Source organism: Taudactylus pleione, unplaced genomic scaffold (assembly GCF_031769625.1).
Source record: "Taudactylus pleione unplaced genomic scaffold, aTauple2 ptg000314l, whole genome shotgun sequence".
Taxonomy (NCBI): Eukaryota; Metazoa; Chordata; class Amphibia; order Anura; family Myobatrachidae; genus Taudactylus; species Taudactylus pleione.
In genome coordinates, this window is record NW_028284715.1 from 11,381,199 (window position 1) to 11,401,115 (window position 19,917).

Genomic DNA, 19,917 nt, shown 5'->3' on the forward strand with positions numbered 1-19,917 from the left:
CGGCCTGGAAAACAATACACATTACAGGAGAGCGAGCCGTTCCAGAGCTTGTTTTCTTTGTTTGACTTCCTCCCGAAAAGGCAAAAGATGGTATCGTGCACATTATGGAAAAGTGATTCTTGATTGGTGCTGATGCAATCTGTAAAATCAATCCATTACCATTTTGGACGAGGATCCAAAAACATGGAAAGTAGTACGCTGTAATTGTATTTATTTTTTTCTCCCTCTCTAAAGCAATATTCCTCTACTAAATAGGAGCGGGCTACGCCAATAACACATTGTGTTTCCCACTTAACGTGGTTAGAGTAGGTTAAAGCTAAACCTACTGAAGGGAAGCAGCGATGACAGACTCTGGTTTTGCAGACATGAATCTAGCAGAGCAGAGCTGTACTTACCAAATCACACTCTTTGACCTTTGTCATTTTTAATTCCCCTTTCAATACGTTATGGCTGCCTACGCAGAGCTCAGGATTAAGGAGGAAAACATGAATACACTTTACAAGCTTGGGGCCTAGAGTTAAGGGTAAATCCATTTGCAGCCTGAAAATTTGCACCCGGACAAAGCATGTACAGTATGTGATCTATGATTTCTACATGCAGACATCAGACTGCCTGTTTTTACAGTTACTACGGAAATACTGGAGAGCTTTATTTTAACACTTTCATGTACAGGAGTCATGAGTTAGAACACTCCCCTCCCATCACATCTGTAAAGCTGTCTGCACAATTTGTCATTGTCCACCCTGCACTGCAAAACTCCCAACTGTCCCATAATAATCCGCAGACCTCAAAGGGTTATATAATTACGAAGGTTTGGGATGGTTTAGAAACCTGCGGAACCTGATTGACAGTGATTTCTAATACCAAATTACATCATTTACTCGCAATTGGTTTTACCTTCTAAAAAGAACACACCAGAAAACGTACCCCAAAGGGGATCGGTATCCGACGCCGGGAGACCGGCAACAGAAGATCCCGACAGGTAAGTATTTTTACTATTACTAACCCTCCCTCCCTCTCCCCCTAACCCTCCCTTAGGGGTACCTAAGCCTACCCACCCCCCAAGTGCCTTACTCTAACCCTCCCCCGTAAGTGCCTAACCCTAACCTCCCCCCGGGGTTGCCTAACCCTAACACCCGCTTCCCCTAGCCTAACCCTAACCCTCCCGGGGTGTGCCTAACCCTAAGTCCCCCCCTGGGAGCATCTAACCTAACCCTCTCCCCCTGCGGCTGTCCGCGCCTGCCACCTGGCTTACCTTCGTTCGGTATGCCGGGCTCCCGGCATAGGGATAATGATAGGCGTCGAAATCCTTCATCATTAGATCCCTGCCAGGATTAGACAGTCGGGAAGTCGGCATTTAGACCGTCGGCTTCCTGACTGCATCCCCTCCAAAGTGTCCGTTACTGGGCATATTAGGGAGGAGCTTGAGTAGACCAGGAGGGCTTATTTGATCCAGGTTTCACAAGCCTAAATGTTGAGAGGTACACATTTTGAAGCTGTAGCCCAATCAATATTTATGCTCAGTTACCTTTAATAAAGGAAAAGGAGATGAATACTTTGTAAAAGTGTCTCAGTCCCAGTTTCCTGCACTCATTGGTCAGGCCACCAGTCTGGATTCATAAGCTTTCTCTTACATAGACGTGTTTCAAACAAAAATTGTTTTGCAGAAAGACAGATGTGAGAGACGCACACTGGATCTGGGGCAGTGGGTCCGAGAGCCTTGTTTTCTGTTGTGAATGTTCTAATGCTAGAAAGTGGTGGCCAAAATTACGGACACTTTTTGAAATTTGAATGTTTTTCAACTTTGAATGCTTATACAAACTGTTACACTTCACGCAGTGCAATGATTCATATATCAAATGAAAGGAAATTTAATGCTGAATTCAACACAACAGAGGTCAAATATTTGCATTCCAAGGGAAGTTATGCAGTGAAAACAACACTTAGGACAGTAACATCAGAAGTACACAGGAATTTTCACCCTATCAGTATTTCGTTGGGTATCCTTTATTTTTCAAGACAGCAGCACAGCGACGTGGCATTGAGTCAACTGATGTTTGGAGCTCTTCCTTCTTTATTATGTGGTGCCATGAGACAATCATAGCTTCAATTAATTGTCTTTTATTGGATGGACGCCTCAGATTTACCAGTTTTTTCAAACGGAACCACAAATGTTCTATGGGGTTCAGGTCTGGGCTGTTTCCTGGCCATCCCAGCGCCTGTATGTCATTCTCCGTGAACCCCTTTTTGCATGTCCGTGCAGTGTGGCAGGGAGTTGGATCCTGCTGGGAAAAAATGGGGCATTAACTGGAAAAAGATCCGTGATAGAAGGTAGAAGTTTTGGTTGTAGGATGGTGTCAATGTACTTTCTGCTTTTCAGTGTGCCATCTATGACATAAATGCGGCCTACAGCATCTGCTGTCATACATGCCCAGATCATAACACTTGTAGAATTCTTTGTTGTTGCTTGAATGCAATCTGGATGTACCTCTTCCCCGAAGCGACATCTTCGATATTTTCTCCCATCACTGCCTAATATCGATATCTTAGTTTCGTCACTCCATCTCACTTGTTTCCACTGACCTTCTGTCCATGCAATGTGTTCTTTTGCCCACTGTATTAGTTTCTGCCGCTGCTTTTTAATCAGCAATGGCTTTTTTCGGGGAATCCTACATTTTAGGCCAACCTCCGTTAGTCTGCTCCGTACCGTTCTTGCACTGACAAAAACACCAGTTGCACTCAGTTCACTGCTAATGGCCGCAGATGACATCCATCTGTCCCTGACGCAAACTCGTTTTATTCTCCTATCATCAACAGCTGTTGTGCACTTTTCCCGGCCTTTTCCTTCTTTGTTTTGTATAGATTGTGTTTCCTGATAGCGTAAACAAAACTTTCATACTCCTGATGTTGTCACATTCCCACCAACTTCTCTCGCAATTGCTGCATACAGCCAAACTCACCTTTCCCACCTTTGTACATGACCTTGCACCTGCTCATAAACAGCAGCTGATTGGTCCTCAGAACGACGATTCCGATTGGCTGGTAATAGCTGTTACTACAATCCGCTTCTTGAATCTCACGCATCTGTGCTGCTTTGTCTGACTGTAAGTAGTATAATTTCCCTTGTAATGCAAATATTTGACCTCTGTTTATTGTGTTGTATTCAGCATTAAATTTCCTTTCATTTGATACATGAATCATTGCACTGCCTGAAGTGAAACAGTTTTTATAAGCATTCAAACTTGAAAAACATTCTAATTTCAAAATGTGTCCGCAATTTTGGCCACCAGTGTAGGTTGGTTCTAACCGTGGGCAGAACACTGCATCTCCAGGCCTTATAGCAAAGCTTAGGAGTGCAGTGATGGTGCTGAAACCTCCCAGGCTCACCGCTCCACCCTGATTAAAATGAACCCTAGTGCATGCGTGTTTGTATGGTAAGGAACATACATTGTGAGAACCACTGGGGAATACTTACCTACTTTCCTGGGAATGTGGCCGGGAAAACTTGTCATTCCTGCCCCAACCCGAGTGACCGAAGCCGCAAATCACAGCAATGATTCCAGAGAAACCATCTGCAAAGTCTGCACTGAGGCAGGGACCAATGTGAAATCTTAATTAAAGTACAGCACAATATGTAGGAGCTGCATAAATAACTTATGATCTTTTATTTTTAAAGGCACCACAACGTTCCAAAAGCCCGTACAAGGAATACACATAGTAATAAGTTGACCTATGATGATAAATACAATATAGGCATCAAATCTAAAGAGAGCCTTAAAGAAACCCCAAATAGATTCTTACTTATAAACATTGTAAACCACAGTTTTCGCTGGTTATTCTTATTAAAGTTTCACTTTAGTTTTTCTTCTAGACCGAGAGGTGGTGACAGCTCGGTGCCTATTGCCAGTGCATTCCCTGTTAAACAGTAGTCATAGGATACTCTAGATATGTGTTGAGTCCCTGATTGCTTCTGTCAGTAGCAGCCCAGCACAAAACAGGGGACAAACACCACAGCCGAGATGCATGGACCCTGCAAGGCGTTCCTCTACTGAGACTCCGTCCTATGTATAGAGCGTCTCACAACAGACAAACACTTATTGCAAGCGCGTCGAAGGTCTAATAAAAATGTGATGTTTTCATTTTGTCCTTTTACAAGAAAAGAAGAGAAAATCATATATCTCCTCCTTTGTAATATTGGAACCAGTTACGAAACCACAAGAATTCGAGTGCAGGAAATCATGATTTTATAACATTTTAATGTGATCTACTCCTGGGAACCGGAGCTAACCGAATGTGATTTCTGTTCAGGAAACATTCCAGCGTATAGCTGCTGTACATTGAGAATGTAGGGTACAGCTGCAGATTTTTCACCTGTACTGCCCCACTGGTATTGTGGTTTACTGTGCTGCATCAAGATTGCCTTCCTGTCCGGAAAGCCCTCTAAGTACAAACAAGAATCCCAGCCCAGGTTTTATTTTCCCTTGGTATTTTAACACGGTAATTTAAGAGCCCTGAGAAATACTTTTTAACCTTTTCAATGAAATATGTAACTATTTTTCTTTATTACGGTCTCATGGTTTTGGGCTTTTTTTTTTTTTTTTTCTTTTCTTTCCTTCATATTTATAGTAATAATATAAAATGTGACCCGAGATTATCAGTTGATCGTTCCAGCTGTCAGCAGAGCAGAATGCAGGTGTGCAGTGGACAAGACTTATTTTTAATCTGCAAATCTCATTTAGAAATAAAATATAGTATTGTAGTTACAATATATAATTAACATGGAGTACTAGGAATGTTAAAGGGACTATATATAATTATTTTTTTTAAATTAAGGTGCATTAATTACAAGCATTTAATAGGAAATTTGGTAGCCCAGTTGATATGATTCGCTCACAACTTTATACTTGAAAATGTGCGCAGACCATTATGGTGAATACACACATTCTGGCCGTTTGGTGGAATTGCCGAGCTACCAAACCTGTGAGACATGAGTTGAAAACTAGCCTTTTTTCTTTGTTTTCATGAGGCACAATTGAACAATGAATGTCCAAATCAATGACTCAAATGGGGATGCTAGTTTCAATACTTACACTTACATAAATAAAAGATTATATGAGGAAAATAAAATGGTGGGTATTTATCAGAAAGAGAGCCAATATAGGGCCCCATTTAATAACGAAACATAATACCTTTAGCACTTACTAAAGAGCTTATGGTCGACTTTCAGTATTTAACAAACATTGCTAAGCCACATTCCCTAGCCCCAGTGTATCTCTGTCTCATTCCCCCAGATCCAGTGTGCGTCTCTCAGACCCATTCCCCCAGACCCAGTGTGTGTCTCTCAGCCCCATTCCCCCAGACACAGTGTGCGTCTCTCAGCACCACTCTCCCATAACCAGTGTGCGTCTCTCAGCCCAATTCCCCCAGACCCAGTGTGTCTCTCAGCACCACTCTCCCATAACCAGTGTGCAACTCTCAGCCCCACTCCCCCAGATCCAGTGTGCAACTCTCAGGATCACTCCTCCAGATCCAGTGTGTGTCTCTAAGCTCCACTCCCCTAGACCCAGTGTGCATCTCAGCACCACACCCCCAGACCCAGTGTGTGTCTCTCAGCACCACTCTCCCATAACCAGTGTGCATCTCTCAGCCCCATTCCCCCAGACCCAGTGTGTGTCTCTCAGACCCACTGCCCCAGATCCAGTGTGTGTCTCTCAGCTCCATCCCCCCAGACCCAGTCTGTGTCTCTCAGAACCACTCTCCCATAACCAGTGTGCATCTCTCAGCCCCATTCCCACAGATCCAGTGTTCGTCTCTCAGACCCATTCCCCCAGATCCAGTGTTCGTCTCTCATACCCACTGCCCCAGATCCAGTGTGCATTATCTCAGTCCCATTCACCAGACCCAGTGTGCGTCTCTCAGCCCCATTCCCCCAGATCCAGTGTTCGTCTCTCAGCCCCATTCCCCCAGATCCAGTGTGCATCTCCCAGTCCCATTCACCAGACCCAGTGTGCATCTCACAGCACCACTCTCCCAGACCCAGTGTGCATCTCAGCCCTATTGCCCCAGACCCAGTGTGCATCTCTAACCCCTACCTCTCAGCAGACTCAGTGTGCGTCTCTTAGCCCCATTGCCCCAGGCCCAGTGTGCTTCTCTCAGCCCCATTCTCCCAGACCCAGTGTGCGTCTCTCAGCCCCTCTCTCCCAGACCCAGTGTGCTTCTCAGCCCCATTCCCCGAGACCCAGTGTGTATCTCTCAGCCCCAGTGCATCTTCGCCAGCCCCAGTGTCTCAGCCTCATTCTCTAGCCCCTGTCACCCCCAGCCCTGTGTACTCAGCTCCAACCTCACCCCCAGTCCTGGGTCCTCAGAGTCAGCTCCAACCCCCCTTCTCACCCTGCAGCCACCACCAACACTTACCTGTCTTATCTGTTTGGCTGCCTGCTGCGACTGTGGCAGGCCCGGCGTGACCGTGAAGGCTGCCTTTTGTTGCAGCACGGAGATTGCTCTGGCCGAGCCGCAGAGGTCCTGGAGGCGGAGCCGTCATCAGAGACTGACAGGCTCCGCAAAGGCCCGTGGGAGGAGCTGCTGTGGCTGGGCATGTGACAGGGATGGGGGGAGGTTGGAGCTCCCCCGTCGGATATTTTTTTTATTTTTAGGTAAGCTTCTGCGCATGCGCACTGCGCAGAAGCTGTAGTCCAGAGCTGCTCGATCGGGCATTGGAGTGGAGGGTGGTCGCTGGCCACTGTAGGGACGGCCCAGCGGGAGCCGGCCCAGGGGGCAGATGGCATCCTGGCCCAGCCCGCCACTGGGATGGTATTAGGGTATAGATGGCCTCTGGAAGTGAGGGATGGTATTATGACATAGATGGCCTCTGGCAGTGAGGGATGGTATTAGGTTATAGCTGGCCTCTGGAAGTGAGGGATGGTATTAGGACATAGATGGCCTCTGAAAGTAGGGGATGGCAGTAGAACATAGATGGCCACTGAAAGAAGGGGATGGAATTAGAACATAGATGACATTTGGAAGTGTGTGTTGGTATTAGGCTATAGATGGGCTCTAGATGTGGGAGATGATCTTAGTACATAGATGTTCTCTGGAAGGGAAAGATGGTAATAGGACATAGAGGTCTCGAAGTGTGAGATGGTATTAGAACATAGATGTTCTCTAAAAGGGGGAGGTGGTATTAGGACACAGATGGTCTCTGGAAGGTGGAGATGGTATTAGGACATAGATGGTCCCTGGAAGGGGGAGATGGATGGTCTCTGGAAGGGGGAGATGATCTTAGGACATACTGTAGATAGTTTTTAAAAATGGGAGATGAACTTAGGACATAGAGGGGCTCTGGAAGGGTTAGATGGTATTATGATATAGATAGTTGCTGTAAATGGGAAATGGTATTAGGACCTGCTAGATTGTCTATGTAAATGAGAGATGTATTAGGGCATAGATGTTCCCTTCCAGAGGGAAATGTTCTTAGGACATAGATGGTTCTAAAAATGGGAGGAAGACTTAGGGCATCGTTGATCTCTGAAAGTAGGAGAAGGGTTTGGGTCATAAACAGTCTTTAGAAATAGGAAAATCACTGCTTAGTTGCAACTCATAAGGTTCGTATCCACTTACAGACTGTGAAACGACCGCACGATTACGACATTGTAATCGTGCAGTCATTTCACAGTCTGTGTGTGCTGTGTCTACACTGAGCGTTCAGTCGTTCAGCGTAGGCACATCAATCATCCCCTAACGTGCTCAACCTGACGTCAGGTTGTCTAGCATGTACGGCCGATGATTGATGTCGGAATTTACCAGTGGGAGCACGCATCGCTGTTTGTTTCCGACATAAATGTGCATGATTTGTGCACGATTACTGAGTGATTGCATGATTACGATGTCGTAATCGTGCAATCGCTCAGTATTATCGGCATGTGGATGTGCGCCTTTAGATCTAACGGTACGATCTGTACCACCAACGACTTGAAAGATATCTTTCAAAGATATATTTCAGTGAGGTCATCCTGCCACATCTCTGAACAGGCAAAGTTGACGATATCGTCCAAGTTGGCCTGCATGCATGGACAATGAAAGATAACTTTATCGTCCATGCGGGAACGCGCATCATTGGTCGTTGTCAGGTTGGTGACTGCAAAAAAGTGAACGATATCGTTATCGTTCATGAAAGTCGTAACGTGTGTACGCACCATAAGATATCATGACACTATTATGAGTATCACGCAATCATTCTTCGCGAAAAAACTTTAAAGATAATTTTTAAAACAGTTTTCATACTTTACTGGGTGTTATTAAATGTCCTATTCATTTAAAGTGACTATGAAAATATGAGTCAATAAAATAAGGAATTCCTACACAAAATTATTTTAACAGGACCTTAATATACAACATGTAGGCTTAGGCCATCCCAGTCTCTGGGATGACACACAGGCCTTAATCTTCTGTTCTGCTATCATAACAGATGACAAGTTTTCATCACAACAGGCTACAACTCTTTCAGAGGCAATGACTTCCATCTTGTAAGTAAGCCAGTAAAGTAGGTATAACCTTTATTTCAACCTGCTTATGTAAGCTTTATTTTCTGTGTGGGCAACATGCTGGAAATCCACATCTGCCGTGTATTTACAATACATAAGTACAAATCACCCTGCCAAACAGGCTCAGCCTGGAGCATCCATCTGTCACACAGACGCATGTATTTCCATGATGTTAACATCACTGGAAGGTCTACCTCAGCTTGAAGGCTGAATAATGATGTGGACACCTGTCTCCTGCAACTAACTGGCTACTTATCACTACAACAAGACGTTCATTGAATACGAAAATTTCTTAAGGGGCTTTAGGCCCTGATTCAGAGCCACTCGCAAAAAGCTAGCGCTCGCTCTGAATTATGGCGGCCGCTTTTTTCTTTTAAAAAAAAAATGGCCTTCTGGCCGCTCGCTAAGCTGTGGGTGACCATCGCGACCATCGGGCTTGCGACGAGACCCTTGTGGTAGGGTCTCGTCTGCCGCAAGCCCCAGTGAGTTTCCTGCTCTAATAGAGCTGGAAGCTCACTACTGACATCACTGGTGATGTCAGTAGGGCCGCCCGCAAATGGCAGGCGTTCCTTTGGGAATGCCTCCGTTTGGCCAGCCACCCCCTCTACCCACCTACAAAACGGGGCCAGCTGTCGATCAACATTGACAGCCGCCCCGTTTGTAGTGAGCCCCGGAGCGAGTGAATTTCTCACTCGCTCCAGGTCTTCGCACGCCGCGCGTGTGCAATGCCCCACCATCGACCCGCTTGCGAGTGGGTCTGAATAAGGTCCTTAGAGTGCTGAATTTGACACTAGCAGCAAAACGAATGACCACTATTAAAGTTGACGTATCACCAACAACCTGTGTAGGCAGCATACACGCTCATGATAATGTAGCCTATTAATTTATGAGTAACCTTTCAACATAATTGAGGCATGAGAAACCGCGGATCTTGGTTCAGGCCACACAATGTCCGCCTACCCTATACTTCTTTTGTAGGAATGGGGTCGATTTTTGTAAATGCCCAAAACTCCTAACGCCGAAGAAAATCTGTGTTTTTACCTTAGAGGTCACCGCCTGCAACTCATTGGGAAACCTGTTTAGCAATGACAGTAGAAATTAAATTTAAAAAAATTGCTTTATTTCTTGCGTCAGGGACCCCAGTAAGTATCCCTAATGGTTTGCACTCTGACTGTGGCCAGAGGCTGTCATTTGAATCACCTTGATTGTATCACCCTAGCTTGTACCATAAACCTTTTTTATTACTGTGACAACCTGTGGTAAATGAAGGAGCCACCGGCCCCATTAACACTCTATCACGATTGCAAAGGCTCGGCGACACAAACTACCATGCAATTACCTTGGTCTCCCCCTGCTTCTAGCAATTATTGACAGTTGTAGCGTATATTCTATTACAATTGTGAAGGCCCGGCGAACACTTTATTTACAAAAGTACAATGCTTAGTTACAGAAATGTTATAAAATGGTTATACTTTACATAGATGTGTTCCAATTTTCAAATAAAAAGGAGAACTTACAAAGAATAACACGTTGCTAATGTGGCCAGGAGGAATGTTAGGAAAGCAGGTACAGGCTTCAATTTAGAACTTTGATACCCCAGTCTAAACCTAAAACAAAGGGTACCCATACCTTTTTTATCAGCTTTCCCCTTCCCTAGTGATGTCATTACCAGGTCTCTGTTGACTGGCTGACCAGTATTGCGATGTGGGATTGATTAGATACCTAATTTCATTTAAACCCAAACATGCACGTGATTTCAAAATCACACCTAACGTGACTTCAGATATATTTATATATATATTTCAATAACCTAGTGGTTATAGAAATAGTAATTTTACATCAAAACCAGATAACATATGGTTTGTCTTCGATCTGATTTATGTGTAGCCACATCTGGTGACTAGACTGCTGAGGGCTTGCCCCATTCTGTGCTTGGTGCCAGCTTTCCTTGTCCAAGTAATCATTATGTGTCTCACAGACAAAAGAGCCAGCTTACGAATCCCTACCCAGTTGACTGTGTTTCTTGGTCACAGGATGTCCTCAGGGAGATGCATGGTATATCAACCTCTTCTCCTAAATGGAACTAACATGCTAATGACAGACCGTCCATGGGCTAACAAAAGGCCTTCCTATACCTGTCCTGACTTTTAATGATCAAAACTAGTATCAAATCATAATTCGCCCATATATACCTATAATCTCTACACCTTGAATAATGCATGGTTCCACTTGGCATGTGTGAACCAACTAGCTGGGTCATGCATGCGCATATTCCTTCAGACTGAGCTGCAAAGCTCAGTGCCTCAGCAAGATTTTATTTTTACATTACAGTAACAGGTGATTTCCTATTGTAAGTGGCAACAGAAAATCACATTTATTGTCGCATTTTATAAATAATTCCTACTTTACTTCTACTTACATACCCCATCAGGGCTGCTACACATGCATGGCTTTCCAGCTGCACATGCGCCAAAAGCCGCAAATCACTCCAGGATGTCCTGTAGCCACCAAAGAAGGATCCCAAGATCCAAAAGAGTGAAAAACTATGGAGATGGCTGGTGTGGGGGTCAGCATATGGAAAGCAAAGCAGGAGATATTGGAGCTTTCCTAATGGGTACATCTAAGGCAGGGGTGGGCAATAAGCACCCCCCACCTGTTGTAGAACTACACATCCCAGCATGCCCTGCCACAGTTTTGCTATTTGGCCAAGTTGTATGGCATGCTGGGATGTGTAGTTCAGCTGCAGCTGGGGGGCCACTTATTGCCCACCCCTGATCTAAGGAATACTTAATCCTTCCCTTAAACAGGCAGAAACCGCAGTTATCGCATATTTTAAGGGCAGAATTAATAAATATCACTCTAAAAAAGCTGAAATGTGAATTGCACAAGTTTAGATGGGAGAAGGACATAGAGGTTATATTTACTATGTTGCCCATAGCAACCAATCAGATTCTACTTAACATTTAACTAGCACCTTCTAGAAGATAATAGATAGAATCTGATTGGTTGCTATGAGCAACATCTTCATTTCTAAAAATTCTCACTTGTATTTACATGAATACCCCACCCATTCAGCAGTAAATGTGAACCCAAAACATAGAATCAGTTACACTCACTCCCCCTTAAAACTGAGTTACGACTTAACAAAGCTTTGAAGTCCAATACTCCTTTTGACCCATCTCACCTTGTTTCAGGGGCGTATTTATAATGGGTGCAGGGTGTGCGGTGCACACGGGTCCCTGGGTCCAGGTAGGGATCGCACAGCACACCCTGTACCATTGCCATAATTAGGGTAGTGCGACCAGTGCCATGGCACAGGGCACCGCAGAGCAGGGGGCGCTGTTTGGGCCTGTCAATTTTCCTGTTTATTATCATTCTCACTTGTAGCTTCCTCTTCTTTTATCCCCAGCATCTCCTGGCTGCCCCAGGAGTACCCCTATATCTTCCCTGGCCCTTCCCTATGAAGCCATGGCCTTTTTTCAGGTGCACTATCTTATGTCCCTATTTAAAAAATGGGGTGGGGGGGCGCCAATGCTCTCTCTAGCACAGGGCACTAGTTACGGCTCTGCCCTGTACCCATATTATCCTTACCACTCCGGAGTTCCAAGTCGACGCCGGTGTCAGCGTTGTAAAAACGCCTGGAAAATGGCCGTGGCAGCGACTTTCCCGGCATTTTGCGCATGAGCAGTATGGAAAACACAACAAAAATGGACGCCGCAACCATTTTCCTGGTGACCTGCGCATGCAATGTACACTCTGGGCACACTCTAGTGCCCAGAGTCTATGAGTGCGGCGCTGCTCTCAGTGCACTGCCGCCCGCCAGACTGAGAAGCGGTGGCCCGTGACAGAGACTGCACATGGCCCCCTCCTCTCTTGAAACGTCCCTGCCTTGTTTGTTCCCATACTACATCTCCCCATGCTCCTCTGCTTCCTAAATTCCCCTTGGGGTGTAGTCCCTCTTCTTCCCCTCTACAAAGGAATGGTTTGTCTTTAATATATATTGAAAATGTACGGGCAATTCCCAGAGATGTATTTTGATATGAAATAATGAAGTCCTTCCCATCCTACCGTGCAAATACCAACATAAGGGTATGGTTCATCAAATGTCACTTTCCGCCCAAACATAAATGATACATGTATAACATCTCAAGCACAGTTTAGCTTTCCAGCAGGACATTTTTGTTATACACACAAAAGAATGTGCACAGCTGTGCAAACAAACAAATATTGATTTGTTGTTCCAAAGTATCACTGTGTGCTGTACTACATCAAACTACAATGGGCGAGTCGTTAGGCACTGCATCAGATTGGGACTAATACACCAGATATTTGCTGGAAGCCTGGCTTGTACGAAGGTATAAAACAGTTCTGCTAAGCGAGATAATAAGCTACCTGGATCCTTTTTTCTTTACTTTTTTTCTAAACCATCTGTTTTTGGTTTACAAATGGAATTTTTGCTCAAGTAAAATTAATATACTGTAGCCCCTCAGAATAGTATACGTACAGTGCTACAAATGGTGGCATACATAGGTTAGCTTCAGTGATTGCAACCTTATGTTAACCCTGGTTTTCTCCAAACCTCTACATAGGACAGGTAGGAGAGAGTTCATGTGGGAGGAAACAATTTAAGGATAGATTAAAGACAAACGGGAAGTAGTTAATTTAGCGATCATCATGCTATCGTCAATCAATATGTCGACAACATTATATACACTACCGTTCAAAAGTTTGGGGTCACCCAGACAATTTCGTGTTTTACATGAAAACTGACTTGTATTTATCAAATGAGTTGCAACATTAATAGAACATATAGTCAAGACTTTGGCAAGGTTAGAAATTATGATTTTTATTTGAAATAATAATTTTGCCTTCAAACTTTGCTTTCGTCAAAGAATGCTTCTTTTGCAGCAATTACAGCATTGCAGACCTTTGGCATTCTAGCTGTTAATTTGTTAAAGTAATCTGAAGAAATTTCACCCCACGCTTCCTGAAGCACCTCCCACAAGTTGTATTGGCTTGATGGGCACTTCTTGCGTACCATACGGTCAAGATGCTCCCAAAACAGCTCAATGGGGTTGAGATCTGGTGACTGCTCTGGCCACTCCATTACAGACAGAATACCAGCTGCCTGCTTCTTCCCTAAATAGTTCTTGCATCATTTGGAGTGTGCTTTGGGTCATTGTCCTGTTGAAGGAGGAAATTGGCTCCAATCAAGCGTTGTCCACAGGGTATGGCATGGTGTTGCAAAATGTAGTGATAGCCTTCCTTATTCAAAATCCCTTTTACCTTGTACAAATCTCCCAATTTACCAGCACCAAAGCAGCCCCAGACCATCACATTACCTCCAGATGGCGTCAGGCACTCTTCCAGCATCTTTTCACTTGTTCTGCATCTCACAAACGTTTTTCTGTGTGATCCAAACACCTCAACTTTGATTTGTCTGTCCATAACACTTTTTTCCAATCTTCCTCTGTCCAATGTCTGTGTTCATTTGCCCATATTAATCTTTTCCTTTTATTGGCCAGTCTCAGATATGGCTTTTTCTTTGCCACTCTGCCTAGAAGGCCAGCATCCCGGAGTCACCTCTTCACTGTAGACATTGACACTGGCGTTTTGCGGGTACCATTTACCAGTTGAGGACTTGTGAGGCATCTATTTCTCAAACCTAGAGACTCTAATGTACTTGTCTTCTTGCACAGTTGTGCACCGGGGCCTCCCACTTCTCTTTCTACTCTGGTTAGAGCCGGTTTGTGCTGTTCTCTGAAGGAAGTAGTACACACCGTTGTAGGAAATGTTCACTTTCTTGGCAATTTCTCACATGGAATAGCCTTCATTTCTAAGAACAAGAATAGACTGCAGAGTTTCATATGAAAGTTCTCTTTTCCTGGCCATTTGGAGAGTATAATCGAACCCACAAATGTAATGCTCCAGATACTCAACTAGCTCAAAGGAAGGCCAGTTTTATAGCTTCTCTAATGAGCACACTAGTTTTTAGCTGTGCTAACATAATTGCACAAGGGTATTCAAGGGTTTTGTAATCATCCATTAGTCTTCTAACGTGCTTAGCAAACACAATGTACCATTAGAACACTGGAGTGATGGTTGCATCCCGGAGTCACCTCTTCACTGCAGACGTTGACACTGGTGTTTTGCGGGTACCATTTACCAGTTGAGGACTTGTGAGGCATCTATTTCTCAAACTAGAGACTCTAATGTACTTGTCTTCTTGCACAGTTGTGCACCGGGGCCTCCCACTTCTCTTTCTACTCTGGTTAGAGCCGGTTTGTGCTGTTCTCTGAAGGAAGTAGTACACACCGTTGTAGGAAATGTTCACTTTCTTGGCAATTTCTCACATGGAATAGCCTTCATTTCTAAGAACAAGAATAGACTGCAGAGTTTCATATGAAAGTTCTCTTTTTCTGGCCATTTGGAGAGTATAATCAAACCCACAAATGTAATGCTCCAGATACTCGACTAGCTCAAAGGAAGGCCAGTTTTATAGCTTCTCTAATGAGCACACTAGTTTTTAGCTGTGCTAACATAACTGCACAAGGGTATTCAAGGGTTTTCTAATCATCCATTAGTCTTCTAACGTGCTTAGCAAACACAATGTACCATTAGAACACTGGAGTGATGGTTGCTGGAAATGGGCCTGTATACACCTATGTAGATATTTCTTTAAAAAAACAGACGTTTGCAGATAGTATAGTCATTTACCACATTAACAATGTATAGAGTGTATTTCTGATTAATTTAATGTGATCTTCATTGAAAAAAACAGTGCTTTTCTTTCAAAAATAAGGACATTTCTAAGTGACCCAAACTTTTGAACGGTAGTGTAGACTGGACAAAGCCAACACTGTTGTAATGTTATTTAAAGCAATAGTTCTCTGCTTCAGTCCTCAAGTGTCACCAACAGGTCATGTTTTGTGGATTTTTTGAATCATGCACAGGAACGTGAATCTATTATCCAACCTGCTTCCACAGACAGAAATCCTCAAAACGTGACCTGTTGGGTATATTTGAGGTTTGGGGCTGAAACAGTATTGTAACAATGTCAGCATTATAACTTTAAACAGGATGCTTTACGACCATGTATAAAATTATAATGCCGGCTCTGTTACAATGCTTTCAATAACATTACAACGGCATTGGCTTTGTACCGTTGACAACATGGACATCGCCAATTCCTATGTATCCCAGATACAAAGGAGAAGGCAAGGAGAGAACCTAATGAGCAAATAGAGGATTATTCAGAGGCATTGCAAAGAAAAAAAGTGGAAAACTTCAGGGTAGGTGAAAGTAAGGCACTCTACAATTAACAACCTTTATTCAGGTCATCAATCCTTGCTCGGCCAGAGCTTACAATCTATTTTCCCTGAATTGCAAGAGAAGGGAATTGACGCTTAGTGGTGCACTGTGTTTGCTGATAAAATATGATATTTAAAATTGAAAAGAAAGTTTGTAAAGTTAGAAATAGGTGAGATAAAAAAAGTGGTTTCAAACATCCGGTCGTCACAAAATATCCGTTGTAATACATTAACCTAATTTCCCTACCAACGTACACAAACACAAGGGAGGATTTTGTAACTACCAGTATCGCTTTGGTGTACTGAAAGAAACCAGGAAAAAATCTATAGACTGAACACAGATTGCACCTTGGTTAGAAATGGACTAAGACCTCAGTGCTAACCACAGGAGGCAGCTCAGGCATCCGAAATATTTGTTCTGCCATTATCCATTTCTATGCTTGTCAATTTCCAGTCAATCTTTTTGAAAAGTTTGCTCTGATGGTGCTAACCACCTGCTGCCATGAATTTAAGTTTGCAAAAACTTCAGATAATATTTTACATGATCCCATTTGTGAAATTGCTTAAAACCTTGTGCACCCAAATGTTTATTCTTAAATGCATCTCTACTTCAGTGGGTTATTTTATAGGTGCACATTGGACTATCCATAGTCAGAGAAAATCAACAGCTCACCTTCGGTGATATATAGCCTTTGATGAAAAACACAGGGAAAAATAATAGTAGATATAAAGTATTTAGTAATCTTGCAGAAGGGCATATAGATGCCTCAGAATCAAAGTTGGAAAGGTGAAGTGGCTGTTTACATGTATTTGTGACATAACTTTTTTTTATATATCTCATAGGGAAGACATGTTGGACACTGCATGCACGTCTAATGCTCCAGACAAACCTGTAGGACGTCACTGAGGTCAGCAGTGCTAATATCAGGATCCTCTGTGGTGTTGAAAGGCACAGGGGTTATTCGTACCAGCGTCAAGACTCTGGGCTCAGGGTATCTCCAGAGCATCATCCCTGCACTGTCTTCTGTCTCATTGTAAAAGACGACTTCAAAAGCATTGGGAATCTTCTGTGCATCTGTCCAGCAAACAAAGACAGGAGATTAGGAATTAAGAAATCATCAGGACAATAGGCGTCACAGCTTGCTTGGAGGAAATGCCGGAGACTTAATTATGTGTCATTCAGTCCCTCTTCATGCAATCAGGACATGAGACAGAATTAGTTCAGGTACTATGGGGCTGGGGAAGAAGTGTTGGGTTGTGGGGTCAAATACAGCAATGTTGGCTTTGGGGGCGGAGAAATGGGGTGGAATGCTCTGGTATAGTTAGTGTTCATTCTAGCACCCTGCACCTGTCACAACACGTGCAGTTCCTCTTTCCTGCCTGGGGTGTGACACTCTGCTCTGGTGCTTCTAGCACACTCTGGTCTGTATCTCAGCAGTTTGTTGCATCAGCCGAGTGTGCTAGAAGCACCAGAAGAGATATCGACTCCCCAGGCAGGAACTGGGAACTGGCACAGGTTGTGACAGGTGCAGGGTGCTAGAATGAACATTAATAGTGTGATACACACAAAAAGATGCTCATTCTGGCCTACATTAGAGTGACTTTGTTCCTCCCTCCTACACCCACTTCACAGGTAGGCTTTCTTGGTTTGTTAGGCTAACATAACCATTCCTCGCTAGAGAGATACTGTAGGACCATTTTCTGTCCTGACCTTTTCTATGTTAAAAAAGGCTAGTATTTGTTCTTGTAAACGTTCCATTGAACTAGTCATCATGGTGTAAACCCAATTAACGTTTATCCTGAATGTTATTGGTCATATACTGCCCACAGTTATAAACTGAAATAAAAAATGACTATGTTTAATAAATGCAGAAAAGGAAGAAAACAGGTATAAAAAAAACACCAAAAAAGACCATTATGGAGGGGTGGGGGAAGGAGACCATCATTGGGTGGGGGATGGAGGAATTATCAGTCTACCTGGACCACTTATTAAATCAATGTGTGTGGTCTGAATGAGGGTATGAGCAACCCGCTTCCATGTTAATATCTCAGAAATGGAAGATAATATCTTAAACAATAAAAATTACATATCCGTGTTGATTTGTTATTATTTTTCTTTTTTTTTAAATTTGTTCCGCAACTTTTTGAGATGTATTTTCATGTACCTTAATGCTCTGACTAGCTTGCATTACTTGACTTTGTCCAACACATACGGCTGAAGGAATTATGGAGGTAAAACAGTAATACAAATAAATGTCTCAAATGGCCTTGGAGGAGTTAACCGACTTACCAGTGTCCTGTATGTATTGAAAAAGGCCAGTTCTCAAGTCATCCGAGCTATGTTCTGTCTTAGAGGTTGGAGGTCTACCAATAGCTGGGGAGACCGGGAGAGGGGGTTGATCACAGCTTGCGGTGTTCAACCCCGACTCTCTGCTCAGGTATTCTTGGAGAAGTTCATTTAAAAGTGTTAAGCAATTCAGGTTCTCTTGACCCCAGAAAACCTATAAAGAAAACATTATTAGCCATGGAAAGGTATAAAACAACATACAGCTCAATCTGGAAGTTATCTAAACACCACTTTTTCATGTTGATTATATATTTTATTTGGCAAAGTCTCATTCATAGTTCATGAGAAATGTTAAAAAGACCGATAACTTCCTCCGACTCGCGCTCACAGTACAGTATGCTATTGTTTTCAATCCTGGTTAACATCAGCGCAGATAATTTATCCAGTGAATCAAATTAAATGTGCCACTATTATCTAAAACCAAGATGCCCCCTGTGAACCGTAAATAAATACTATTTCACAAAACTTCTTTACTATGTTTAATTTTGTCATGTGTGTTTTGTAGGTCATTCACAATCAAGATGTTCTTGTTTCATATTAAACGGTTGATAGTTACAAAGCCCTTTTTAGGTTGGCATGTAAGTGTATTTCCATGATGTAAAGCTGTGCTTTGGTGCAAAACAGACTGACTCAGGGGGAAATGTACTAAGTCTTGTAGAGAGATAAAGTGGAGAGAGATATGGGCCTCATTTATCAACAAGTTTTATCACTCGCAACAAGTGATAAAACACGCTGCATATGATAAATGGTGCTCCAGCCAATCAGCTCATAACTGTCATCTGTCTGAAAAATGACAGGAGCCGACTGGCTGGAGCACCGCCATTTATCACATGCAGCAAGTTTTATCATTCGCTGTGAGTGATAAAACTCGTTGATAAATGAGGCCTTTAAAGTACCAACCAATCAGCTCCTGTCACTTTACAGGCTGTGTTTGAAAAATTAATTAGGAGCCGATTGGTTGGTACTTTATCTCTCTCCACTTTCTCTGTATCCAAGACTTCGTAGATCTCCCCCTGTTAATGTATGCAACTTGTGCCCGTTGCATAAATCTTTCTATAGCACGTCAAGAGAAGGATCGAGGGGATTAGTGTGCAGCCAGGTGCAATTAGGTAAGGATCTACAGGCACAGATTAAACCTTTTTTTTTAAACAAATCTTATCTTTAGTTAAATGGATCTTGCAATATTAGTTACAGTATATTAACACTACACCTATGTAAGGGTTGAAAATTATAGTGATGGCAGCATCTACACCATATTCCACATGTCTTACGGCAAAATTTAGATGTGGAAAACCAAGGGTGCAGACCCATCTTTGGTCCTAAGCGGGGTAACTTTACATCCTATTCAGAATCAGGCCAATGTGTTGAAATGCAAGACTTGTACACAGTATGGGGGAAATGTAACAATCCTTCTAAGGAGGACTGGTGGAGAAGTTGCCCTCATTAGAAGGTTTGATACAGCTCTTCCTTTATGATATCACAAAGAAGTCTGTGCTGTACAGTTTAAAAGGGGAAACCAAACTTTGAAGTGTTTGTCACAAACCCCCATCCATGCCCTGAATGTTGTGGGAGAAATTTCCACTAATAATAAGACAGAGGCTGCAACAAGGTGCCTGGAGAACTCAGACCTGTGGCAATTTCACAAGGGAATACGATATAATATATAGTTAAATAATGTTCTTAAATGGGTCGCTACCCAACACACCAATTTAACAGTGGC

General features: G+C 43.2%; 1 protein-coding gene across 6 annotated transcripts in view; it reads right to left on the reverse strand.

The window, feature by feature from the left end:
* VPS13B (vacuolar protein sorting 13 homolog B) overlaps positions 1-19,917 on the reverse strand; it is a 1,086,122-nt gene that overhangs the window by 140,701 nt on the left and 925,504 nt on the right. For all 6 annotated transcript variants that reach the window (XR_015869381.1, XM_088442693.1, XM_088442694.1 and 3 more), the window contains exons 38-39: positions 18,141-18,351; positions 16,741-16,925 (exon numbers count right to left, since the gene is read on the reverse strand). Coding sequence is in view for 5 of the 6 variants with exons in the window: in XM_088442693.1 (XP_088298819.1) it covers positions 16,741-16,925; positions 18,141-18,351 (396 nt within the window). In the remaining variant the exon portion in view is untranslated. The remainder of the gene's footprint in view (positions 1-16,740; positions 16,926-18,140; positions 18,352-19,917) is intronic.